This window comes from Tribolium madens, unplaced genomic scaffold (assembly GCF_015345945.1).
Source record: "Tribolium madens isolate multiple individuals breed KSU strain unplaced genomic scaffold, Tmad_KSU_1.1 Scaffold_97;HRSCAF=244;Tcas5.2_LG3a, whole genome shotgun sequence".
NCBI lineage: Eukaryota > Metazoa > Arthropoda > Insecta > Coleoptera > Tenebrionidae > Tribolium > Tribolium madens.
In genome coordinates, this window is record NW_025401069.1 from 14,323,178 (window position 1) to 14,325,651 (window position 2,474).

Genomic DNA, 2,474 nt, shown 5'->3' on the forward strand with positions numbered 1-2,474 from the left:
TTTTTTGAGTTTTAGCCAAAAATTTAGTCAAAAGTAAGCAAGAAAATTACCAGATGATTAATCTTAAGTTGTTCAAACTTCTAAGCAGACGTTTGGGTAAAAAATTCAATTTTGTGAAAAATTTACTAATTTTTTGTCTTTTTTAAGACATTAAACACCTTAATCACATCGTAAAAATTAAGTCAAAAATTATGTAAATTTTTTCATTCTCAAAAATTTTGCTAAAATGAACCTTATAACATCACTAAATTAAATAAAAAATAACGTACTTTTTGCATTTTTTTGTTAAAATTGTGTAATTTAATTCCAAATTCTAAACTTAACATTGGCAATTCTAAGCTAAAAAATCTAAAATTTTCATTAGTTGAACTTTAAAAATCAATTTTAAAAGATGAGAGACACTAATTAGCGATTTATAAATCTGAATTTAAAGTTTACTAAAGAATTCTGACTATGAATGTGATTTGTAAAAAAATCACCAATTTATCACGAAAATGCATTTTTTTCGGAATTTTTAAGTGTTTAACTACATTTTTCAGCTAAAATTGTTTTTTTTTCGAAAAACGATAAGTAAATTAGATCAAAAATGAAATAATTTTTGCCTTTTCTGTGAGTTTTAGTAGTTAGAAAAGCAATTATTTTGCAAAATTTTGTCCGTAACAAGCCGGAAAATCACCAAATCACTACAAGAACAAAATAAAATTTGAATTTTGCGAAGGTTTTAGTGAGTTTTCTGACCACAAACATAATTTTTTGTATTTGTTCAAAAATAAGCAAAAAAAATTTAAGATTACAATAACAACAGTGTTTTTGTCTCTGTTTGAGTTCTAAAGCCCATTTTCGAGCTGAAAACTCATTTTATTCAATCAATTATGACAAAAATGGTCACTAATTACGTCAAAATTGAATTTTTTTTTGATGTTTTTTGAGTTTTAGCCAAAAATTTAGTCAAAAGTAAGCAAGAAAATTACCAGATGATTAATCTTAAGTTGTTCAAACTTCTAAGCAGACGTTTGNCCTTAATCACATCGTAAAAATTAAGTCAAAAATTATGTAAATTTTTTCATTCTCAAAAATTTTGCTAAAATGAACCTTATAACATCACTAAATTAGATAAAAAAAATTACGTCATTTTTGTCTTTTTTGTTAAAATTTTGTAATTTATGCCAAATTCCAAACTTTACATTGGTAATTCTAAGATTTTCATTTTTATTTCGATGAAAGAATTTTAAAAGTTTAATTAATTACCGATTTATAAATTGGAATTTAAAGTTTACTAAAGAATTCTGACTGTAAATGTAAGAACTTAAAGGAATCAGGTTTGAAAGAAGAAATTTTAAGTTTAAGAACGGAAATTTGCTACAAATGTCTTACAACAGAAAAAGGATTTCTGTTTTTCTCAGCGTTAAAGTTTTAAATTTTTTTTTTAAATGAGTTGAGTTTTAATATCCGAAAATTTTGAAGTTTTTTGAAAGATGAAATTTAAAAAAGTTTTCATTCTGAAAAACTTGCTGTAAAATTATGTAGTGTTTTTTCACTTTACAAAAAAAATAATAATATTCTGATGTGTAAAGTCCATCTTTCCCGCTGATTTACCCTAATTGAAATTACAATAAAAAGTTTTGATTTTTTTTATTCGACTTGTGTTTGGTTGAAACTGATCACGAAAGAATCCGATTTGTCAATTTTGAGAAACAGGAAGTCGATATTTGAGCACCCAAATCGCTTGTTTTCAGCCAAACTCGTGTTGTAAAAGCATAAAATTCGTCCTTACCATTCGAGGATTGTTGCGGAATCGGTGGAACTGGCACGACTTTTCCCATAAGGACCCTAGCCCCCAGCTCGTTCTCTCCGCCCCAATTCCCATACGACGTCGACCTCTCCAAAAGCCGTTGTCTGGCATGTTTCTCAATAACATCGGCACAAACATACCGACCGCAAAATCTCGCCCACTGATCGGCCCGAAATCCACGTCCATTATCACGCAATGTCGGATTCGCTCCTGAAACGAATTTTTTACAATTTTTAAAATAAACCAAAAAATTCTTACATTAGAACGTAAATATCATTTAAGCCTTTTTCGAGCCTTTGAGGACGTTCTTGAGCTAAAAACTAATTTTTTTGCAAGATTTTGTTAAAACAGTCCAAAAAATCATAAGCCAAAAATTCACCAAATTACGAAGAAAATTATATTTTTTCAGATTATTCATGAAACGTCACAAAAAAATTCCTGGCAAAAAAATATGGAGCCTGATTTTTACAATTTTTAAAATAAACCAAAAAATTCCTACATTAGAACGTAAAATATCATCATTTTAGCCTTTTTCGAGCATTTGAGGACGTTTTTGTGCTAAAAACTAATTTTTTTGCAAAATTTCCTTAAAGCAGTCCAAAAAATCAAAAATTAGATCCAAAAAATAATATTATTTTTGTTTGGATTCGAGTCTTTTGTGTTTCATCCATAAACGTAATAT

General features: G+C 27.6%; 1 protein-coding gene across 1 annotated transcript in view; it reads right to left on the reverse strand.

The window, feature by feature from the left end:
- Positions 1 to 2,474, reverse strand: part of LOC123014562 (ankyrin repeat domain-containing protein 33B-like) — a 51,742-nt gene that overhangs the window by 5,160 nt on the left and 44,108 nt on the right. Inside the window, exon 6 of the mRNA XM_044413738.1 lies at positions 1,775 to 2,002. Coding sequence (XP_044269673.1) covers positions 1,775 to 2,002 — 228 coding nt within the window. The remainder of the gene's footprint in view (positions 1 to 1,774; positions 2,003 to 2,474) is intronic.